Here is a 23,150-nt window from a genome sequence, read left to right as displayed (position 1 = left end):
GATCCTGGTGAGTGCCAAGTTCACCTCTCTGTGACCCCATTTCCCTTCCTGTTGGCTCGTATTCAACGCCACATCACTGTAGATATCACCAGCAGCGGGGACAGTCACACACAGTGATGTTCAGGAATCTGGCCTGTAAATCACATCCAGCAGTGGCCGGGTCTCTCTCTCACACACATGTTCATATTTTTCATTGGCATTTGTTGCGAAAGGCTGTACCTCTAACTGGGTGAAGAGGAGAATCCTAGTATATGACATTTCTAGTTTTGGCCTAGATTCTGATTGAGGAGACAACTTACTTCTTAACCTGTTGTTCTGAAATAGTCTTTGAGCAACAATAGACCCATTCACTGGATAAGATTTGATGATTATGGGACTGATTCTGTCATTACGCTGAACACATTTACAAATACATGGTAGTGAGAGGCTTTCAATCCTCTATTCATTGCGCAAATGAATCATATTATCTATTCATTGCGCAAATGAGTCATATTATTGACTGTTAACGCCAGAGAGCTTGACAAGGATAATTAGGTGGGCTCTGAGTAGAGGTCGACCGATTATGATTTTTCAACACCGATTATTGGAGGACCCAAAAAAGCGGATACCAATTAATCGGTCAATTTTTATTTATTTGTAATAATGACAATTACAACAATATTGAATGAACACTTATTATAACTTAATACATCAATAAAATCAATTTAGCCTCAAATAAATAATGAAACGTTCAATTTGGTTTAAATAATGCAGAAACAAAGTGTTGAAGAAAGTAAAAGTGCAATATGTGCCATGTAAGAAAGCTTACGTTTAAGTTCCTTGCTCAGGACATGAGAACATATGAAAGCTGGTGGTTCCTTTTAACATGAGTCTTCAATATTCCCAGGTAAGAAGTTTTAGGTTGTAGTTATTATAGGACTGTTTCTCGCTATACGATTTTGTATTTCATATACCTTTGACTATTGGATGTTCTTATAGGCACTTTACTATTGCCAGTGTAACAGTATAGCTTCCATCCCTCTCCTCGTCCCTACCTGGGCTCGAACCAGGAACCAGGAACCAGGAACACATCGACAACAGCCAAATCAAATTTTATTTGTCACATACACATGGTTAGCAGATGTTAATGCGAGTGTAGCGAAATGCTTGTGCTTCTAGTTCCGACAATGCAGTAATAACCAACGAGTAATCTAGCTAATGATGCCATCCAGCCATCCTTGAAGCAGCGTTACCCATGCAGAGCAAGGGGAACAACCACTCCAAGCGAGTGAAGTTTGAAACGCCATTAGCTCGCACCCCGCTAACTAACTAGCCATTTCACATCGGTTACACAAGCCTCATCTCGGGGTTGATAGGCTTGAAGTCATAAACAGCTGCTGGCAAATGCACGAAAGTGCCGTTTGAATGAATGCTTACGAGCCTGCTGGTGCCTACCATCGCTCAGTCGCTCAGTCAGACTGCTCTATCAAATCATAGACTCCTTCATAGACTTAATTATAACATAATATAACATAATAACACACATACGAGCCTTAGGTCATTAATATGGTAGAATCCGGAAACTATCATCTTGAAAACAAGACGTTTATTCTTTCAGTGAAATACGGAACCGTTCTGTATTTTATCTAACGGGTGGCATCCATAAGTCTAAATATTGCTGTTACATTGCACAACCTTCACTGTTATGTCATAATTACGTACAATTCTGGCAAATTAGGCGGCCCAAACTGTTACATATACACTGACTCTGCGTGCAATGAACGCAAGAGAAGTGACACAATTTCACCTGGTTAATATTGCCTGCTAACTTGGATTTCTTTTTGCTAAATATGCAGGTTTAAAAATATATACTTCTGTGTATTGATTTTAAGAAAGGCATTGATGTTCATGGTTAGGTACACATTGGAGCAACGATACGCACCCCATCGATTATATGCAACGCAGGACACGCTAGATAAACTAGTAATATCATCAACCTTGTGTAGTTAACTAGTGATTATGATTGATTGTTTTTTATAAGATAAGTTTAAGGCTGGCTAGCAAATTACCTTGGCTTACTGCATTCGCTTAACAGGCAGTCTCCTCGTGGAGTGCAATGAGGCAGGTGGTTAGAGCGTTGGACTAGTTAACTGTAAGCTTGCAAGATTGAATCCCTGTGCTGACAAGGTCAAATCTGTCGTTCTGTCCCTGAACAAGGCAGTTAACCCACCGTTCCTAGGCCGTCATTGAAAATAAGAATGCGTTCTTAACTGACTTGCCTAGTTAAATAAAGGTGTATAAAAACATTTTTACGGCCAAATCTGTGTCCAAAAATACCCAAATTAATTGATCGACCTCTAGCTCTGAGTTAATGATGCTGAGGCCTCTGTAGTGTACTCCACTGCCTGAGCGCAGAGCCTATCTCCCTGTTCATGATTGACTGTCGGAGACATCAAAATAAATATGATTTTTTTATTTTATTTTTTACCTCTTCATTCAAAGAAGTGGTCATTCCATAGCATACAAGTTCAAGCTTGGCCTTTATGAGCACTGTTGTGTGGGAAGCTACCGCTCCAGCCCTAGTGTAGCCTAGTTTGAGATTTCTAGGAACATTTTCAGTAATTTCTACCGTTGTTCCCTCTATCTCCAAGTCATTTCTATGAGGTAAAGTGGTTGGGCCTCAGCAGATGAAATTGCTTATTTTCTGTTATGTAATGTGGTTATTCAAACCACTGGTTTAAACCCATGCATCCTATTTCAGTGGCTGAGAAGGACTTAATGGAAATGAACACCACTTTAAAGAGCAGTCACTCACTGTTGAGAGGACAAAATGCATTGCTAGAGACTGGATGCCTGAACAGGGTAGAGTTGTGTGGTGCTTTGAATGTGAACTACAGGTATTAGAAATGGCATGTTCATGATTAGATTTGATTGATGTAGCTGAAAGTCCTGCAGCTGACATAACAATTAGGTGTTTGATGGGCTTGTGCTGACAATCACACTTTCAGCCCTGACGAGCATTGTCACTCTCCAACTGCTACTTTTCACCCAAATTGAATTACTTACTGTTACCAAGTGATTGCCTTTGCTCTGGTTTTGCAATAGTGCTCCAGGCTCTGTTATCTTGACCCTTGCCTCTGGCTCGCCTCATCTCCGACACACCCTAAAGCTGGTATAACTGAGACATTGATATCTGCAACTGCAGGGCATAGAATGAATGTGTTTTTTATTGTATTGCTGTCTGACTTGTCTGCCTGTTTCAGGTGCTGGCCTGGTTTGAGGAGGGAGAGGAGACTATCACAGCCTTCGTGGAGCCTTTTGTAATTTTGCTGATTCTGATAGCAAATGCCATTGTGGGTGTCTGGCAGGTAAGCAAGATCTTTTTTACAACCTTTTTCTTTTAATATGGTGAACTTGGTTATTTTTTTGGTTTGATAGACTGTCCCACCCTAAGAGGAATATAATTAATAGTAGGCCTAGCTTATGATAGGATCAGGCCATATCTACAGATAACCGATTGCCTCACTCACTATAAATTGAGGGAATTGATTGTGTGTATGTGGAAGAAGCTGAAATTTATGTACAAATTGTAGCAAAGCTGTTTTTCCTCTGGCTGGTTTAATGAGTTTCAAGGTCACTCCAGTTAGTAACAACCATTAGTTGCCTGTGATTGGTCACTGAGCTGGTTCCCCTGATGGCAGGGATTGGATCCCAGGAAGAGGGTTTGGAGGGATCCCTGTGGCCATCCTCCTGCCAGTTAAACGCCTGCCTGCCCAAACCAATCCGCCGAACCACAGGGAGAGAAAATGCCATGAATATAAAATAGAACCAAGCTTAGTGGCACCAGAGGCTATTCTTCTCAGTCCTTTATGGTACAGGAGAATGAACATATACACTGGGCATATAGCTAGGCCTATACATTGCCTTCGGAAAGTATTCAGACCCCTTGACTTTCCACATTTTGTTACGTTACAGCCTTATTCAAAAATGTATTACAATTTTTTTTATCATCAATCTACACACTACCCCATAATGACAAGGCAACATTGTTAAAAATAATAAATGTACATTTTACATAAGTAATCAGACCCTTTATTCAGTACTTTGTTGAAGCACCGTTGGCAGCAATTACAGCATCGAGTCTTCTTGGGTATGATGCTACAAGCTTGGCACATGTATTTGTGGAGTTTCTCCACTTCCTCTCTGCAGATCCTCACTAGATCTGTCATGTTGGATGGGTAGAGTTGCTGCACAGCTATTTTCAGGTCTCCAGAGATGTTTGATCGAGTTAAAGTCCGGGCTCTGGCTGGGACACTCAAGGAATATTCAAAGACTTGTCCCGAAGCCACTCCTGCATTGTCTTGGCTGTGTGCTTAGGGTTGTTGGAAGGTGAACCTTCAACCCAGTTTGAGGTCCTGAGCGCTCTGGAGCAGGTTTTAATCAATGATCTCTCTACTTTTCGTTCATCTTTCCCTTGATCCTGACTAGTCTCCCAGTCCTGCCAAATAGATAAACCTGGGTTTCATTGGACCAGAGAATCTTGTTTCTCATGGTTTGAGAGTCCTTTAGGTGCCTTTTGGCAAACTACAAGTGGGCTGTGGTGGCTTCCATCTGGTCACTACCGTAAAGGCCTGATTGGTGGAGTGCTACAGAGATGGTTGTCCTTCTGGAAGGTTCTCCCATCTCCACAGACGAGTTCTGGAACTTTGTCAGAGTGACCATCGGGTTCTTGGTCACCTCCTTGACTAAGGCCCTTCTCCCCCAATTGCTCAGTTTGGCCGGGCGGCTAACTCTAGGAAGAGTCTTGGTTGATCCAAACTTCTTCCATTTAAGAATGATAGAGGCCACTGTGTTCTTGGGGACCTTCAATGCTGCAGACATCAACACAATCCTGTCTCGACGCTCGAAGGACAATTCCTTCGACCTCATGGCATGGTTTTTGCCCTGACATCCACTGTCAACTGTGTGCCTTTCAAATCATGTCCAATCAATTTAATTTACCACAGGTGGACTCCAATCAAGTTGTAGAAACATCTCAAGGAGGATCAATGGAAACAGGATGCACCTGTGCTCAATTTCTCATAGCTAAGGGTTTGAAAACTGTTTTTACTTTAATACATTTGCAAAAATTCTAAACTGTTTTTACTTTGTTATAATGGGGTATTTTGTGTAGATTGCTGAGGATTTTTTTTTTTTTTTAGAATAAGGCTAAGTATCAAAATGTGAGGAAGGGGTCTGAATCATTTCTGAATGCACTGTATGCATCTATCTACACACAATACCCCATGATGACAAAGCGAAAAATAGATTTAGACATTTTAGCAAATGTATTAAAATAAAGACCCCTTATTTACATATGTATTCAGACCTGTTGCTACTGTATGAGACTAGAAATTGAGCTCTGGTGTATCCTGTTTCCATTGATCCTCCTTGAGATGTTTCTACAACTTGATTGGAGTCTAATTCCATATTAATGCCCATGATTTTTGAATGAGACGTTCGACGAGCAGGTGTCCACATACTTTTGGTCATGTGTGTGTGTGTGTGTGAATACAGCATGTTACTTTGATCTGTGGTTAAAAAATAAATAAAAAAAATGAAGATTATTTATAATCAAACTCAGCAAAAAAAGAAACGTCCTCTCACTATCAACTGCGCTTATTTTCAGCAAACTTAACATGTGTAAATATTTGTATGAACATAACAAGATTCAACAACTGAAACTGAACAATTCTACAGACATGTGACTAACAGAAATGGAGTAATGTGTCCCTGAACAAAGGGGGAGTCAAAATCAAAAGTAACAGTAAGTATCTGGTGTGGCCACCAGCTGCATTAAGCACTGCAGTGCATCTGAACTGCACCAGATTTGCCACTTCCTGCTGTGAGATATTACCCTACTCTTCCATCAAGGCACCTGCAAGTTCAGACATTTCTGGGGGATTGGCCCTAGCCCTCACCCTCCGATCCAACAGGTGCCAGACGTGCTCAATGGGATTGAGATCCGGGTTCTTCGCTGGCCATGGCAGAACACTGACATTCCTGTCTTGCAGAAAATCACGCACAGAACGAGCAGTATGGCTGGTGGCATTGTCATGCTGGAGTGTCATGTCAGGAGATGAGCCTGCGGGTAGGGTACCACATGAGGGAGGAGGAGGTCTTCCCTGTAACCCACATCGTTGAGATTGCCTGCAATGACAAAAAGCTCAGTCCGATGATGCTGTGACACACCGCCCCTCCACCTCCAAATCGATCCTGCTTCAGAGTACATGCCTCGGTGTAATGCTCATTCCTTCGACGATAAACGCGAATCCCACCATCACCCCTGGTGAGACAAAACAGCGACTTGTCAGTGAAGAGCACTTTTAGCCAGTCCTGTGTGGTCCAGCGACGGTGGGTTTGTGCCCATAGGAGACGTTGTTGCCGGTGATGTCTGGTGAGGGCTACAACAGGCCTACAAGCCCCCAGTCCAGCCTCTCACAGCCTATTGTGGACAGTCTGAGCACTGATGGAGGGACTGTGCGTTCCTGGTGTAACTTGGGCAGTTGTTGTTGCCATCCTGTACCTGTCCTGCAGGTGTGATGTTTGGATGTACCGATCCTGTGCAGGTGTTGATCCACGTTGTCTGCCACTGCGAGGATGATCAGCTGTCCGTCTGGTCTCCCTGTAGCGCCGTCTTAGGCGTCTCACAGTACGGACATTGCAATTTATTGCCCTGGCCATATCTGCAGTTCTCATGCCTCCTTGCAGCATGCCTAAGGCAGGTGAGCAGGTACCCTGGGCATCTTTATTTCAGTAGAAAGGTATTTTTAGTGTCCTAAGTTTTCATAACTTTGACCTTAATTGCCACCGTCTGTAAGCTGTTAGTGTCTTAACGTTCATCCCACAGGTGCATGTTCATAAATTGTTCATGGTTCATTGAACAAGCATGGGAAACAGTGTTTAAACCCTTTACAATGAAGATCTGTGAAGTTATTTGGATTTTTACACATTTTCTTTGAAAGACAGGGTCCTGAAAAAGAGCTGTTTCTCTGACTTTGCTGATAAGTATATCTTTCCTCAATAAAGATCTTACGACTGATGTGATTGTCCCACCTAGCTAGCTTAAAGTGAATGTTCTAGACCACACAGTTTAACTGAGAGGGACAGAATGTTGGAAAGCATTTCACGAGCCACACACTGTACTGAGCGGCAGAGGTGTGTTCAGTGGCAGTGTGAACTGTGCAGCCGATTGTTCACAAATGAGAGCCGAGAAGGGGCTTGGTGTGAATTACAATGAGTCTTTTTGAAGTGTGGGTAATCTCATTTACATCCTGCACATAAAGAAAAATACTTGGCACTCAATTAGAGGTTTGTCCAAGCCACAGTATCCAGGGTGTATTCTGAATTGAATGACTCACCACAGGGTTCTATGGCTAGAGACAGATTTCATTCTCTTGGTTGAGGAATATAGTCTACAGTTTGGCAGGTTGCAAAAGCCATTTGGCAAGAAAGACTTCTGTACTAAACTCGAGTAGTCAATGACACCACTGACCAAAAATATTTAACTAGCTAAACAGACAGACTGTATGGACCTGCTTTAATGGGATTCCTTCCAGCTGTGGGTGGACATTTGCTCAACAGGACACTCTTTCTAGTTGTCTTATCACCACTAAATCTTGTTGCCATGCGCACAGCGGGTGCTAGGAGTCCCTGTGCCTATCAAGCAGCGATCCGCTCTTGCCTCTGCTCCCACTCGGATTGAAAAAGAAAGCAAAGGTAATTAGGTTGTGTGCCTCCAAGCCTGCTCCTGCTTCCAAGGTGCACACAGCCAAATCAATAATCCATCCGGTCCATGACTGGCCACTTGACCGCCTTGGGCTTTGCCAGAAGTCTAGGGGAAACGACAAGCAGAGAGACATACCCGTACAACGATACAGGTAGTGTCAGTGAGACTTTTTTTTTTTTACCCCTAAAAGGACCCAAGACTGAGGAGGGAAAACTTGGCATGTGGGTGGAAAGGGGGGTGGGGGGGCATGGAGTTTCAGGCCAGTCAGGGTAATGAATGGAGACTAAAATAAAACTAAGGAGGAGAAAGTGGGACGAGGGTTTCTGCATTAGTGAGAAACGAAGGCAGGAAGGGAAAATAGGACCTCTTTTCTCTCTGCTCCTGACCTGGGGATTCCAGTGGGATGTTTGCGCTATCTTTAGCCTGAATGGGGAGTTATCTAGTTAGATCTGGTGTTTTACAATGACAACTCAATACAGGCTACTCCTTTCTCATAACCAAAGTTTTACTATCCAACTCCATTCCCCTCGGGAATGACACCTGGGGAGCTAAAGTAAAACTTCTCTTGCATCTTGACTGGAGTCACACATCTGTTGGTTTCCAGTGTTTTTTTTCTGACTTGGTTTTAAGTGAAACAAGCATGTTTGAACAGCTGAGGCTAAAAAACCTTGGTTTGCGACTTATAAAGCGTCAAAGCTCATGAGACCTGATTCATCCCGTTGCGACAGAGTACTCCAGCGTTGCACACATTGATGACGAATAGTCCTGCTAGAGTAAAGGAACTAATCTAAATGTCCCGTAGCAAAAAAAGGGATGGAATGACGAGGCTGAATTCATTGGGTTTATGTCTGACCTTTTCATGTGAGGATCCCACTGTACTACTGAGTAGTGTATGGGTTACTTGCCTTACTCTACCATTGTGATAGCCCCATGAGCAGTAGAGAGAATAACTAGAGTGAAGTCTAGCTTTCTTGACTCAATCTAGCAAAACCATGTTCTGTAGAACTGCACACACTGTGCTCCAGGGGAGGACTATGCAGTTAATTACTTTTCCACTTTATGCAGTGAGTAGGCAAGAAGAATGGCTATGTGGATCATTAATCTTTAATTAAGTTGATCAATCAAACGGTATAAGAGATGTATAGGCTAATCACATTGTGTATTTTCCCTTGAGCAAAAGTTAATCTACTTTGCTGGCAACACCATTACACAGCCATGATTCAACCAACTGACTAACTTATAAACGTAATGACTAGGGCTTTAAATTAGGATTTGTGCTTTCAGGAAATATTCAGATCCCTTGGCTTTTTCCACATTTTTACATTACAGCCTGATTGTAAAAATGCTGATTTAAAAAATAAAGTTGCATTTAAAAAAAATAATAATTTAAAATCCGATCTACACAACCCCATAATGACCAAGTGACAACAGGTTTAGATTTTTTTGCATTTTTTTAATAACTTTATTTACACAAGTATTCAGACCATGTGCTAGGAGACTCAATTGAGTTCAGGTGTATCCTGTTGCCATTGATCATCCTTGATGTATCTAAAATTTGGAGTCCACTTGTGCTAAATTCAATTGATTGGATATGATTTGGAAAGGCACATACCTGTCTATATAAGGTCCCACAGTTGACAGTGAATGTCAGAGCAAAACCAAGCCATGAGGTCAAAGGAATTATCCGTAGTTCCAAGACAGGATTGTGTTGAGTTAGATTTGCAGAAGGCTACGAAAACATTTGTGGGAGACTAGTCAGGGTTGGGGCAAAGATGAACAGAGCTAAGTACAGAGAGATTCTTGATGAAAACCTGCTCAGGACCTCAGACTGAGGGCGAAGGTTCACCTTCCAACAGGACAACAACCCTAAGCACACAGCCAAGACAATGCAGGAGTGGCTTCGGGACAAGTCTCTGAATATTCCTTGAGTGGCCCAGCCAGAGCCCGGACTTTAACTCGATCGAACATCTCTGGAGAGACCTGAAAATAGCTGTGCCTTGTGAAAGGCTACCCAAAATGTTTGACCCAAGTTAAACAATTTAAAGACGCTACCAAATACTAATTGAGTGTGTGTAAACTTCTGACCCACTGGGAATGTGATGAAAGAAATAAAAGCTGAAATCATTTTCTCTATTTTTCATGATATTTCACATTCTTGAAATAAAGTGGTGATCCTAACTGACCTAAAAATTAAATTTTTACTAGGATTTAATGTCGGGAGTTGTGAAACTGAGTTTAAATGTATTTGGTTAAGGTGTATGTAAACTTCCGACTTCAACTGTAAATGTGATATTTCTTTTTTTTAAATATACGTTTGCAAACCTTTCTAAACCTGTTTTTGCTTTGTCATTATGGGGTTTTGTGTATAGATTGATGGGTGGGGGAGGAAACAATTTAATACATTTTAGAATAAGGCTGTAACGTACCAATGTGAAATCAAGTTGTCTCAATTCTATCCGACTGCATATTATATCACTACTGCTGTATCATCAAATTAATTATCTAAGTGAGTCTCAGAAATAAATTAATGTTATCTGATGTTAGCAGTTTATGGATTTCATGAACCTACTTTTATTCTTATGGGCTATTTTCAGTACTTTCCTGGGTATCTTATCAGAGAGCGACATAATATTGAAACGAGCAAACAAAGCAAGAGGGGAAAAAATAAACATTCAGCAGTCCCTTAATCAGTTGGTGTGTGTTCTCCGATTTATGACCAGGCCCCAAAAAATTACCAGAGCGATGGGTATGTTTTATAGCCGCGGATATGCGCCCGTTCTTGGTGGTTGAGAATGGGGTTTTTCGGCACCTCGAAAGTGCCCGAGCAACATTACAAATTTCGCCCTCTTGCACCCATTTCAGCAAAAGGGTATTTATTACCTGCTCTATATAATCAAGCTAAATCTGAAGTCAATGAATTGGCCAATGCACTGTGTGTTGCTCTTACTTCAGATGGATGGACTTTCAGTGCTACAGAGAGCTACTTAGTGATAGCCCATCACATTACCCCAGAATGGGACATGAGAAGTACAATGCTACTGATGCCCCCTTTATGAAAGTCACACGTGCCATTTTTTTTCTCTTTGTAAGAAATTGTAGCATAGGCCTATGCAATGTTTACATTGATTTTACACGCATATTGCTCTTTATTTTTGTGTTGCTTGATAGTGTTTTAATTTTAGAGAAGACTAAGTGGTTCACTGTGGTTTACGTGTGTTTTACCTCTGCGGAATCCCCTGGGGCTGTTGTCTCTGGTCCCTAACTCCTCGATCATCTGTCGGGCCTTCTGCTGCACCTCACTGCTCCCAAAGACTTACACCTCACCTCGTAGTCCCTCTTGTTGATCTACAACACGCACACAGGGAGGTTACCTCTACGGGGGGGGGGGGGGGGGGGGTTTGATTAGGTGTAGTGTTGAAAATGCATTTTTTTTTTTTAATATGCTAACATGCTGCTACTAAGCAAATGCAATGTCTAACGTTAAGTTCATTTACTATAGCATGCCATATTCAGTTAAATTAGGCTAGCGATGGCAGTTGTGGAGACCGGCACTTATGGTAGTTGGGACATAAACTATATGCTCTGTTGAAGTTTGTAAGAGGAGCCGTTATCTGTCAGGTTGTTTGCCATTGTATAAGCAAACAAAGCTTGTCTGGGGACGTTGGAGGTTATGGTGACGAACATGTTCAGAATACCTTAGGAATTCTTCTCAGTCTTTGACCAAACTACTTCAATACAGGCTCCTTAGACCAATCAATGCCCACAACGGTTATCACGGCAACTGTTAACAACCTACAACACTTTCCCTGCAGCCTGTATTTTTAATGGAGATGTTGTCCGTGTTCCCATCCAATGAGGCCAGCGGGTGTGCCCTGTCCAGAGTGCTGCCAGGCTGGCTGCTTGTGACGGTACCTCTGGGATTAATCCCACAGGGAGGGAAATGTCAGCAGATCGCTGGTAGTTGATTGGGGGTTGGCGAGACGGAGGGTTTAATTGTGGTACATTGTGCTCCAGTCCTCAGCTATATCTGATGGCATACTGACTGTGACGTTAAACATACAAGATGTTAAAAAAAAGTCCATTGAATTCCCAGGGTTGACTGAGCCAGGAATGTATTGTTTCCTTAAATCTGAAATTGAGCCCTTTTTTTAAGTGTAATGGCCGTATTTTCATTTGATCCTATTGTTTGTTTTTTCTTTGGCGTGCGATGAGATCAACAGATCAGCGTTGTAAAAACGGTGATATTTCTGGCTATTACAATGTCCAATGATTTGTTGTTGGATACACTTCTCGTTGGGTTTGCTTCCTTTCCCAGCTTAAGGGTCACTGGTCAAGTGATCGTTCTCATTCTTTAACCATCTCTAAATGCTCTTTGTGTGGGATCTGGTCGTCAACCCACGTGAAGCTTAAATTTATCTCTGAAAAATATTGATTTAATCTGATTGCTTTTGTCTTACAGGAGCGAAATGCAGAGAATGCCATTGAAGCGCTCAAAGAGTACGAGCCGGAGATGGGAAAGGTGTACCGGCAGGACAGGAAGAGTGTGCAGAGGATCAAGTCCAAGGACCTTGTACCAGGGGACATCGTGGAGGTGGCCGGTAAGATGCTTAGAGCGTTGGGCCAGTAACTGGAAGGTTGCTGGTTTGAATCCCCGAGCTGACAAGGTAAAATTCTGTCTTTCTGCCCCTGAGCAAGGCAGTTAACCCACTGTTCCCCGGGCGCCAAAGACGTGGATGTCGAATTATGGCAGCCTCCCGCACCTCTGATTCAGAGGGTTTGGGTTAAATCGATGACACATTTCAGTTGAAGGCATTCCGTTGTGCAACTGATTAGGTATCTCCCTTTCCAATACACTGAGCATCCGGCCCACCAGCCGATTTTAGGTGGGGTGGTGTTGTAGTATTTTTAGGTTTAAGTAAACACTCCAGGCCAGACTTAAACAACAACTCGAGCCTAAACGTTTGCCCACCCCTGCTCCATCCCAGTGATGCATGTCTGCTTAGCTTTGATGACCCTGTGTTGTGTGATCACAGAATATTGTTTCAGAGTGCAGGTGTCAGTTTATTAGGGATGTGTATCTTTCCCTTTAAAGACGATTCAATACGTATCTAGATACAGGGATGGTACGTTTTTAGTTTGGTTAGAGTATTAATTGATACGATTTGATGCAGTAACATTTGTTGCATAAACATTCACTTTCCATTCTAAATTCAGATCTACTGCTGTTAAGCTCATGAACTGGGTGCCCTCTGAGCTGGGCGATATGGCCAAAATATTATATCATGGTATTTATAAAAATAAAAAAAAGTTTTTTTAATATTTAAAGTTCTACATTTGCTTTATGTGTAGTGAGTGATCCAAGGGTGATAACACATAGTGTATATTTTCAATGAGTCTTTCTCCATTCTTGTTGTTTTATGCTGTTCAATTCAACTTCAACCAAAACAAATTTCAGCACTTTTATAATTTCTGCATTTCCTGCACTCAATTGCAGTGGTGGAAAAAGTACCCAACTGTCATACTTGAGTCAAGTAAAGATACGTTATTAATAAAGAATGACTCAAGTAAAAGTCACCAAGTAAAATACAAATTAAGTAAAAGTCTAAAAGTATTTGGTTTTAAATATACTTAAGTATCAAAAGTAAAAGTATAAATCATTTCAAATTCCTTTTTATTAAGGAAAGGAACCATTTGCCACCATTTTATGTATTTTTTTAATGTTAATTTACTGATAGCCAGGGGCATCTCCAACACTCAGACATCATTTACAAACAAAGCATTTGTGTTTAGTGAGTCCTCCAGATCAGAGGCAGTAGATGACCAGGGATGTTCTCTTGATAAGTGCATGAATTGGACCATTTTCCTGTCCTGCGAATAAAATGCCAGGGAGGAGTTATTGTGACAGGGTAGGAACTAAAGTGTTGATACGCGTTTCCTAGGGGACCCTATAAGCTTTGGCTACTTTGCATGTTTTCTCTTAGCTACTTCATGGAAGATACTGTTACACAAACAGGATGCTGATTTTAGGTCCACACCATCACTGGTATTGTCAGGCTGTATTAGCTAGCTACTTTTGCTCTTACTCAGTACATTTATTAGCTAGCTAGCTATTAGCATTAGCGGCTAACAAATAGTCTCAAGATTTATAGCAACTTTCTAAGAAAAGAAACTAGATGTTTGCTGATGTAAGAAACACAAACTTAGTGTCATTATAGAACTCTAGTGGATTTATATTAAGACTCAAAGTGAAAACAGCATTGTCATCAACATTGTTGCACGTGCTACATTGACCATGCAGACTGAAGTGTCTAAAGTGAAGTGCCTCCTGGTTGAGGGAACATCAAATGTGCTATTTGAGTGACATGGGGCGTGGCTAGGTCTGTGTGGAAAGTAGCACGGAGAGAGATGACTCAAAGTAGCAAAGTAAACAATACAAAATTACACATGGCGTATCACATTTAACAAACCAAACATACAAATACCGGTATAGAAGGTAAAGTATAAAAACCCAAACCGGTCCCTGCATCAATACTGGTATATCATAAAATACGGTATACCGCCCAGCCCTACTCTGAGACCTGTGTGTGTGTAAATGATGTATGTCTATGGTGTATGTACAGTAGTAGCCAAAAGTTTTGAGAATGACACAGATATTAATTTTCAAGGTCTGCTGCCTCAGTGTCTTCAGATATTTTTGTCAGATATTACTATGGAATACTGAAGCATTTCATAAGTGTCAGGCTTTTATTTACATGAAGTTGATGCAAAGAGTCAATATTTGCAGTGTTGACCCTTCTTTTTCAAGACCTCTGCAATCCACCCTGGCATGCTGTCAATTAACTTCTGGGCCACTTGTCCCGAAGCCACTCCTGCATTGTCTTGGCTGTGTGCTTAGGGTTGTTGTCCTGTTGGAATGTGAACCTTCACCCCAGTCTGAGGTCCTGAGCCCTCTGGAGCAGGTTTTCATCATGGATCTCTTTGTACTTTGCTCTGTTCATCTTTGCCTCAATCCTAACTAGTCTCCTAGGCCCTGCCTCTGAAAAACATCCCCACAGCATGATGCTGCGACCACCATGCTTCACCATAGGGATGGTGTCAGGTTTCCTCCAGATGTAACGCTTGGCATTCATGCCAAAGAGTTCATTAGACCAGAGAATCTTGTTTCTCATGGCCTAGGGGTCCTTTAGGTGCCTGTTCATTTTACTAATAAAGCCGTTGTAGAATTGAATGCTGAAGGAGCTGCGCAGTTGTGCAAGATCAGGAACAGGCCACCTACCTCGCATTGGTCAGCGTGCGAAGCTGGGCACAGTACGCAGTTTGACTAAGCTATTGCCTGGGGTTGTTCAGGATACAAAATTGCTTGTAGATCAATGACTGTCAAACCATTTACATGCAGTTCGACATTGACGGAGAGGATGCATCAGTTACAAAAGATTAGAGTTGTTTTCAGAAAGAATTTAATGTAAGCAGCAAAAAAATGTGGACCGGTGCATGACCCGCGGAACGATGCACTTGTATCTTACACATCGGTACCAGATTCAAATGTTTCAGTGAATCGTTACATCCCTACCATTTTTATAGGTGTGTTTCATATGCATGTGTTAATTTTTTTGTTGTTGTGCACATCCATGTTCCTTCATGTAAGAAGAGTGATCAAAGCTTTGTTGCTCCTCATCTCTGCTCTCCCCAGTCGTCTCCCTGTCACGCTAAACCAGGAGAGAGAACACCGCCTGACATTTGCTCTGCTAATTGATTTACAGAAACTTTCACTGCCATTGATGCACCCCCACACTATTTGATCTTGGCTGGTGAATGTTGTTTCAAAGTCTGGTTTAGACAACTTAGATGAGCCATACCTTTTATAGAGTTGGACCGTTCATTGGAATTAAGTTGAAATGTCAGTCCTGAGTTGAACCCTTTTTTTGTTTGCTTCATCACTGCAATGCTCTACACTTGTCAGACTCCCCCAACATTGAATATTCTCAATGTAAAACTGGCAACTGTTCGCCTGCTCTGTCTGCCCCTCTCTCTCATATGGAATGGCACTGGAGGAGGTTGTTTGAATGTGAACTCCACCCATGCTGTTGTAAAATCTACCTGTACAGTCACCTGGCTGCAGTATGACAGGTAGGCTCTGCTAAAAGGGCAAGTAATTTGCCATAGCAGGCTCTCATCAACAGTGTTTGAGATGTAGATGAGTCTCTCACCCAACTCATACATCCGTTCTGCTTAACACTGCTCATCTCCCTGACCAATACAATAGTGGCACCAGGTGAGTGGAGTTGCCTGTTACATAAGACCTTGAGAGCTGTAAACGGATTGAGGGTCATATGAAATTAGTCTCTGTGTGGGTGGGGGGTGATTTCTAGGACATGGGATTGCATATTGGATTAGAATAGGGTTACAGTGAAACCAGAATACTGTGGCCTCAAACTCCATGTCCCCTCAGGCTCTTGGCATCCACAACTCTTTCCCACGACTTACTTCCTCTTGTCATCCGGACCCAGCCTCCTCAGATTGGCTTTTCTCCTTCAGCTTCAACCAATTCATGGCCTGTCCCCTTTTACTCTCCTGGTCTTGTTCTCTCTGTCGCCCAGCTTCCTAGAAAATTACTTTTCTTTCTCTCTGCTTCAAAGGAAAGGTTGGAGGTGGTTGAGGGGGTTTGCCTATTACTTAAGACTGCTGCCTTTTCCCACTCCTGCCACCGCACTCAGGAAGTCAAATGAAGGGCTTTAGTTAACCCCTCACACTGCAATTCCAGAGTAACAAGAGTAACTACATACCAGTAAGGCAGAATATGTGGATGTTTGTGCGGTGAATAAGGAAAGGAGTTGATGCATGATATGAATGCTATGTCGCTAAGTAGCATCTGTGTTATATCCTGGCCCAGAGTCCCTAGAGCTGCCAAAGAGGAATCTTAAGTCTTGTCAAGAGTAAGGGTTTAAACAGAGTTCTGCAGTGTGTGTACATCGGTGACCGTTTGTTATCTCGTGAATATCCCACCTTTTGGCTTTATCTAAGCAGAGCGCACAATGTTCAGTCCTTCCGCCTAACCCCCCCCTGAAGAGTGAGTCAGAGCTGACAGGCTAGGCTGGAGCTGCTGTCTCCACCTTTCTGGAGCCCAGTGACATTGGAGGTCTACCGGCAAGATGATACCATCTACCTACCTTCCACTTCCTTCCACTTACTGTACATTTTAATTCATTTGTTTACTTGTCAAAGACCACGCACAGTTTTGTTTGACTAAACATTTCAGTGTATACTGCAATCTCTTACACACTGATTTGCTGCTCATCTGGAAACAGTCAAGCCAATCGGTGCTGTCATGTCAAATCCCAAACGCTACACCTGCCTCCCTTTAGACTGCATCAATAATCCGGTATCTCCCCACTGTTAAACCATAATAAACACGTTTTCCATGACTCAGTGGTTTTTATGTAAGTTTCTTAAAATAGTCTGTCCCCAAGTTTTTTTCCCCAAAAAATGTCTGTCAGCAATGGTATTGTCTGCCTCCAGGTGTCCTTTTGGGGTCATACCAGACTGCAACCACCATGGGGTCAGGGGTCTTTCTCTTCCCCTGAGGTTGTGGAAGGGTGGGGGGTTAGGGAGATGGGTTGGCAACAGCTTGCTACCGACCCCTCGGGTACTAAAAACACAGTGATGTTAACGTGGTTGGAGAGAATGACCTGAACACGAGCTGTGGCGCGTGCCAGAAACCTTAGTGCCTTCATCACCTCCTCAGCTGTGGCTTTCACTTGAACCGCCTGCCTTCAACCCCCCCCCCCCCAACCATGCATTCATACGGGACAGACGTGAGGAGGAACAAGAGCGGGAGCCTGGACTAAGCAGCTGTCAAGACTAGGTTTAGATTAGTGTTGCTGCTTACAGTGGCATTCTCAGGCACCCTGCAAAAGGTTGCTTTCTATATATATTCCCTCCTTCTCCTCCCTCGTTTTTCTATTCACCCACAGTTGGCTATGAGTAACAGGGATTCTGTTGTAAAACGTTGGAACATCGGCAGTAATTCATCTTTCACCACCTCTCCTCCCAATACATTTTTTTCTTCCAGCTGAGCTGTCCACCATCACCTCCCACCTTGCCATGGCAATAACCCTGACCCCCTGGAGCAACAACATCCTGTATATAGGAGTCAAACAAGAATGGCCTTTCTCTTGGTCTCTGTGTGGCTGGCTCACTTTGGTCTGCATGTGTGACCCAGTTTTGTTATGTGTGTGAGTTGGACCACTGTAGGCTCTGGCTTTGTGGTCTTGTTGCCTTCTACAACATACCACCACCATGGCAGTGCTGGCAAGGTGGTCCAAGGGGCATAGACAGCATCTAATGTTTACAAAGGGCACAATTTGAACTTTCCTTGCAATTTCCTTTCATGTGTTTAGGCTTTTGTCCTCAAGCGATCTGTTTAACTCTACCCCATCCGTCTTTCCCTCTTCTCATTCTCATCTGTCTCTCTTCATCCTCCCTTTTCTCTTTTTCCTTTTTTCTTTCTTCATTACACAACCGACACTAAGGGGCTGTCTGATTTTATTAGGTCATGGATGTAAGTTAACACAGCATGCTGTGTATCTCCAGCTCTTTGTTTTATGTACCTTGGGTTTGATGATGGCTCCTTTCTCTTTCCATTCATGAGAACAGCAGGTGGTTCCCTAGGGACTTTGACTGCTTGAAACGACCTGGAAACGTTGTGCCTATGTGCAACCTCGCCAAAGAGCTGTAGGTGCTAAATCAAACCTCCCTGGCCACTGAGGAGTCATGGGCTTGCGAGTGGTAGTGCCACTACTCTCCTTAAGTAGGCGGTAATAGGCTACACGAGGAGTCGGCAACCTGTCTCGTGTGAAATGGCTATTTATCTTACCATTTCTACCGATCTGCATGCCAGTTCTGGTTTTCATATGCACATTTTCATTAAACGGTTTAATTTAATTTATAATAACGTCTTCATATCTCAATCGTTGTCATGTGGTTAATTACAATTCTATCCAAATCTAAATGAAAATTATACTTTTTGGTTTGTATCTTCTATTGCCAAGTATGTAAAAATGGCCTACATAAAGCCAACAAATAAAAATATTGCAGCCTGAAGGTAGAAAATATCCTATAAATCACATTGGCTACACATGGCCTGTCTGCATCGAACTTGAAACATTGTATCAACTTTTAACTTGGGTCAGGCCTGAAGCTTGCACTAGCGAACTTGCAGCATTGTATAACATATTCTGGGCCTTCACTTTCCCTCACCATTGAGCTCAGGACAGACACAGCTGTAGGCTATTTGCGCTCGGGATAAGAAGCTTGGGCAGAAGCTCACTGGCGCTTATTACCGGCACCTCAAATGTTCTGCTTGAGCGCCTGTTCCTCTTTATAGAATATTAGCTTAAGTATTGTGGAGCTCTTGCACCTAAATACAAACAGTACCAGCACCCAAAATGAGTACTGTTACCTATTTCAGTCCATGTCAAGCACTGATAAGAAGAAATCAGGTAGGCCTATTTTATGATGTTTCCACTGGGTCAGAGCATGACATTTTTCCCTTTCAAGCTGAGTGGTTATCGAAAGGGAGAGAGATGGGAATATTTTTCAGCTACATTGATGAACTATTGTAATTCTCAATGGATGTAAAAACAGACTTTGTTTGCTTGCTGTTCGAGGTGAAGGAAAAATTACTTTGAGACGCTCCCCAAATGGGCACATTTATATGCCTACATTTCTGCACAGGCCAGGTAGGCTATAGGCCTACTTCTATGCATGCGGGTCTTTACTCAGTATTAGCAGGAACAAAGTAACAAACATTGTAGATGAGAAATTATAGGAATTAATGGTAAATGTACTACTGGTGATATATGTAATGATGAATTGATATACACTAAGAATCCAACGCAAATAATTCACTCAATGAAGTTATGAAACGGAATGTGCTCAAATTGTTGGGAGAGGGTGCATATTCTACAGAGAGAAGTACAATTTGCATCTGGGCACATGGTCATTTTGACTTCTGCAATGGCCATGCAGCATTTACAGTGATATGGCCTCAGCAGAAGTCAGGGCATTCATACTTCTTGCGCATCGCAGTGCAGAGTTGTTGTCAAGGAAGTGCGCTTGTGTTTTATACAGGATGTACTGCCCCCACCTACCATCAACAAATCAAAAATGCTGAGCTATAGAGAGCCCTCCGCGTTGTTACATTTGGGAGGCGCTTGGTGATTCATAGGTTTATTTTGGACTCTGCATGCCTCTGGAGGCTCCGCAATTGCATTACAACCTCCATATGGCGCCTCCAACCACATTTTCAGATCAAGCATAAATGGGCTTTTAGTCTAGGGCGCCCAATGGATGAGGTGTGCATGCATACGGTACCAGACAAAAGTTTGGACACCTTCTCATTCCAGGGATTGTCTTTATTTTTACTTTTTTCTACATTGTAGAATAATAGTGAAGTCATCAAAACTATGAAATAACACACATGGAATCATGTAGTAACCAATAAAGTACTAAACTAATCAAAATATTTGATAGATTCGAAGCAGCCACTCTTTGCCTTGATGACAGCTTTGCACACTCTTGGCATTCTCTCAACCAGCTTTGATAGCAACGATCCTGTCAAAGACATGCTGTTAGGCTACTTGATGATCAACTTGTCGAATGAAGACCTATTCTTACAAGTGCTCTGCTCTCATTGTATTCAAAAGTAGGTTACCCTACTCCATGACCCTTTTGTGTATTGGGAACGTTGTTCGCTATTAGCTAGTTTTGTTTAGGGGGACTTTGACTGACTTCATAAATTAGTCCACAGGGGGCTTGGGAAAACTTGTCATTGTATTTCTTCTTTTGATCTACCCTCATCTCGCTCCCTCCTTTCTCTCCTACCAATTCATCCTTCAATCTCCCATCGATTTTATCTGCACTGAACTAAAATATCAAATCAAATCAAATTTTATTTGTCACATACACATGGTTAGCAGATGTTAATGCGAGTGTAGCGAAATGCTTGTGCTTCTAGTTCCGACAATGCAGTAATAACCAACAAGTAATCTAACTAACAATTCCAAAACTACTGTCTTGTACACAGTGTAAGGGGATAAAGAATATGTACATAAGGATATATGAATGAGTGATGGTACAGAGCAGCATAGGCAAGATACAGTAGATGGTATCGAGTACAGTATGTACAAATGAGATGAGTATGTAAACAAAGTGGCATAGTTTAAAGTGGCTAGTGATACATGTATTACATAAGGATACAGTCGATGATATAGAGTACAGTATATACGTATGCATATGAGATGAATAATGTAGGGTAAGTAACATTATATAAGGTAGCATTGTTTAAAGTGGCTAGTGATATATTTACAGTGCCTTGCGAAATTATTCGGCCCCCTTGAACTTTGTAACCTTTTGCCACATTTCAGGCTTCAAACATAAAGATATAAAACTGTATTTTTTTTGTGAAGAACCAACAACAAGTGGGACACAATCATGAAGTGGAACGACATTTATTGGATATTTCAAAAAAAATTAACATATCAAAAACTGAAAAATTGGGCGTGCAAAATTATTCAGCCCCTTTACTTTCAGTGCAGCAAACTCTCTCCAGAAGTTCAGTGAGGATCTCTGAATGATCCAATGTTGACCTAAATGACTAATGATGATAAATACAATCCACCTGTGTGTAATCAAGTCTCCGTATAAATGCACCTGCACTGTGATAGTCTCAGAGGTCCGTTAAAAGCGCAGAGAGCATCATGAAGAACAAGGAACACACCAGGCAGGTCCGAGATACTGTTGTGAAGAAGTTTAAAGCCGGATTTGGATACAAAAAGATTTCCCAAGCTTTAAACATCCCAAGGAGCACTGTGCAAGCGATAATATTGAAATGGAAGGAGTATCAGACCACTGCAAATCTACCAAGACCTGGCCGTTCCTCTAAACTTTCAGCTCATACAAGGAGAAGACTGATCAGAGATGCAGCCAAGAGGCCCATGATCACTCTGGATGAACTGCAGAGATCTACAGCTGAGGTGGGAGACTCTGTCCATAGGACAACAATCAGTCGTATATTGCACAAATCTGGCCTTTATGGAAGAGTGGCAAGAAGAAAGCCATTTCTTAAAGATATCCATAAAAAGTGTTGTTTAAAGTTTGCCACAAGCCACCTGGGAGACACACCAAACATGTGGAAGAAGGTGCTCTGGTCAGATGAAACCAAAATTGAACTTTTTGGCAACAATGCAAAACGTTATGTTTGGCGTAAAAGCAACACAGCTGAACACACCATCCCCACTGTCAAACATGGTGGTGGCAGCATCATGGTTTGGGCCTGCTTTTCTTCAGCAGGGACAGGGAAGATGGTTAAAATTGATGGGAAGATGGATGGAGCCAAATACAGGACCATTCTGGAAGAAAACCTGATGGAGTCTGCAAAAGACCTGAGACTGGGACGGAGATTTGTCTTCCAACAAGACAATGATCCAAAACATAAAGCAAAATCTACAATGGAATGGTTAAAAAATAAACATATCCAGGTGTTAGAATGGCCATGTCAAAGTCCAGACCTGAATCCAATCGAGAATCTGTGGAAAGAACTGAAAACTGCTGTTCACAAATGCTCTCCATCCAACCTCACTGAGCTCGAGCTGTTTTGCAAGGAGGAATGGTAAAAAATTTCAGTCTCTCGATGTGCAAAACTGATAGAGACATACCCCAAGCGACTTACAGCTGTAATCGCAGCAAAAGGTGGCGCTACAAAGTATTAACTTAAGGGGGCTGAATAATTTTGCACGCCCAATTTTTCAGTTTTTGATTTGTTAAAAAAGTTTGAAATATCCAATAAATGTCGTTCCACTTCATGATTGTGTCCCACTTGTTGTTGATTCTTCACAAAAAAATACAGTTTTATATCTTTATGTTTGAAGCCTGAAATGTGGCAAAAGGTCGCAAAGTTCAAGGGGGCCGAAATACTTTCGCAAGGCACTGTAAATGCAACATGTAAAGTGTTTGTTTCCTGAGCTGAAATAAAAGATCCCAGAAATGTTTCCGTATACACAAGTTATTTCTCAAAAACTGTGTGCACATATTTGTTTACATCCCTGTTAGTGAGCATTTCCCCCATGCCAAGACAATTCATCCACCTGACAGGTGTGGCATATCAAGAAGCTGATTAAATGCATGATCATTACACAGGTGCACTTTGTGCTGGGGACAAAAGGCCACTAAAATGTGCAGTTGTCACACAACACAATGCCACAGATGTCTCAAGTTGAAGTCTCCCCCTGAAGGAGATGTCGCACTGCATGAGGCAAATGGTGGTCACACCAAATACTGACTGGTTGTCTGATCCACACCCCTACCTTCTAAGGGATCTTTGACCAACCGATGCATATGTATTCCC

At 42.2% G+C, this 23,150-nt stretch overlaps 1 protein-coding gene across 2 annotated transcripts in view; it reads left to right on the top strand.

Moving 5' to 3' along the window:
- The window catches only part of LOC139408574 (sarcoplasmic/endoplasmic reticulum calcium ATPase 2-like), a 48,396-nt gene that overhangs the window by 1,967 nt on the left and 23,279 nt on the right, over window positions 1-23,150 (top strand). For both annotated transcript variants that reach the window (XM_071152629.1, XM_071152628.1), the window contains exons 4-5: window positions 3,243-3,347; window positions 12,207-12,345. In XM_071152629.1, coding sequence (XP_071008730.1) covers window positions 3,243-3,347; window positions 12,207-12,345 — 244 coding nt within the window. The remainder of the gene's footprint in view (window positions 1-3,242; window positions 3,348-12,206; window positions 12,346-23,150) is intronic.

This window comes from Oncorhynchus clarkii, chromosome 5 (genome assembly GCF_045791955.1).
Source record: "Oncorhynchus clarkii lewisi isolate Uvic-CL-2024 chromosome 5, UVic_Ocla_1.0, whole genome shotgun sequence".
Taxonomy (NCBI): domain Eukaryota; kingdom Metazoa; phylum Chordata; class Actinopteri; order Salmoniformes; family Salmonidae; genus Oncorhynchus; species Oncorhynchus clarkii.
Note: the sequence above shows the minus strand (reverse complement) of the source record. Positions and strands in the feature narration are given on the sequence as shown.